This window comes from Galeopterus variegatus, unplaced genomic scaffold, assembly GCF_000696425.1.
Source record: "Galeopterus variegatus unplaced genomic scaffold, G_variegatus-3.0.2 Scaffold75000, whole genome shotgun sequence".
NCBI classification, from domain to species: Eukaryota; Metazoa; Chordata; class Mammalia; order Dermoptera; family Cynocephalidae; genus Galeopterus; species Galeopterus variegatus.
In genome coordinates, this window is record NW_007801111.1 from 1 (window position 1) to 1194 (window position 1194).

General features: G+C 40.8%; 1 protein-coding gene across 1 annotated transcript; it reads left to right on the forward strand.

Moving 5' to 3' along the window:
- Positions 1-6: 6 nt before the first annotated feature.
- LOC103584653 (olfactory receptor 5T1-like) lies at positions 7-738 on the forward strand. The gene has a single exon (XM_008565577.1). The coding sequence runs from the start codon at positions 14-16 to the stop codon at positions 704-706; it is 693 nt and encodes a 230-aa protein (XP_008563799.1). The 5' UTR covers positions 7-13; the 3' UTR covers positions 707-738.
- The last annotated feature ends 456 nt before the right edge of the window (positions 739-1194 follow it).

The following is a 1194-nucleotide window of genomic DNA, read 5'->3' on the forward strand; positions in this document are numbered from 1 at the left end:
TGTCACGCCAAAAATGTTAACCAATTTCATGGCAGCAAATAAATCCATTTCATTTCTTCAATGTGCAACACAGATGTTTCTCTTTGTTACTTTTGGAACAACGGAATGCTTTCTCTTGGCTGCAATGGCTTATGATCGCTATGTGGCCATCTACAACCCACTTCTGTATTCAGTGAGCATGTCACCCAGAGTCTATGTGCCACTCATCATTGCTTCCTATGTTGGTGGCATTTTAAATGCTACTATACACACAGTGGCCACATTCAGCCTGTCCTTCTGTGGATCCAATGAAGTTAGACATTTCTTTTGTGATATCCCTCCTCTCCTTGATATTTCTTGCTCTTCCACTCACACAAACCAGCTTCTACTCTTTTACTTTGTTGGATCCATTGAGATAGTCACTATCCTGATTGTCCTGGTCTCCTATGGTTTCATTCTGGTGGCCATTCTGAAGATGCACTCTGCTGAAGGGAGGCAAAAAATCTTCTCTACATTCGGTTCTCACCTAACTGGAGTGACAATTTATCATGGGACAGTCCTCTTCATGTATGTGAGACCAAGTTCCAGCTATGCTTTGGAGCATGACATGAGAGTTTCGATTTTTTACACCGTTGTGATTCCAATGCTGAATCCCATCATCTACAGTTTGAGGAACAAAGATGTAAAAGAGGCAATGAAAAGATGGTTTGGGAGAAGTTGGTTTTAAAGAAAGTGTGTTTTCAACATTGAGTAAAGATGAAGATATAATCAGAGGAGAGGGTCTGGGGAGGTCAAGTACCAGATGTGACCCTTTCCTTTACTAAGTTCTTGACTGCAATATGTTATTGGCGATATTGCTCTGTCCAAATGTATGTAACCATGTGGCTTGGGTGTATATCTTTTGCATGTCTTGTTTTACTTGCCCAATGACAATAAGGTAGGAACAGCAAGTTTTATTACTGATTGTACAGACTCCCCACTGCATAGCTAGAAAATTGTCTAGGGCCAGGCAACTGTCTAAGAACAATGCCAGCTAGGTAGTCAATGGATGCTTGAAGTTTTTGCATAGTATGTCCTGTTTGTGTTAACTCAGCTACAGTGTTACTCAAATTCCCTAAGGTTGAATTCATGATATGAGAATCCTTCCCAGGGAACAGCTAATCCAATAGCTGCTGCAGTACCTGCTAACATTAGGCCAACATCTCATTTTTTTTT

Coding starts and splice junctions, on each gene's coding strand:
- LOC103584653 (XM_008565577.1), top strand. CDS start 14: ATGTTAACCAATTTCATGGCAGCAAATAAATCCATTTCATTTCTTCAA.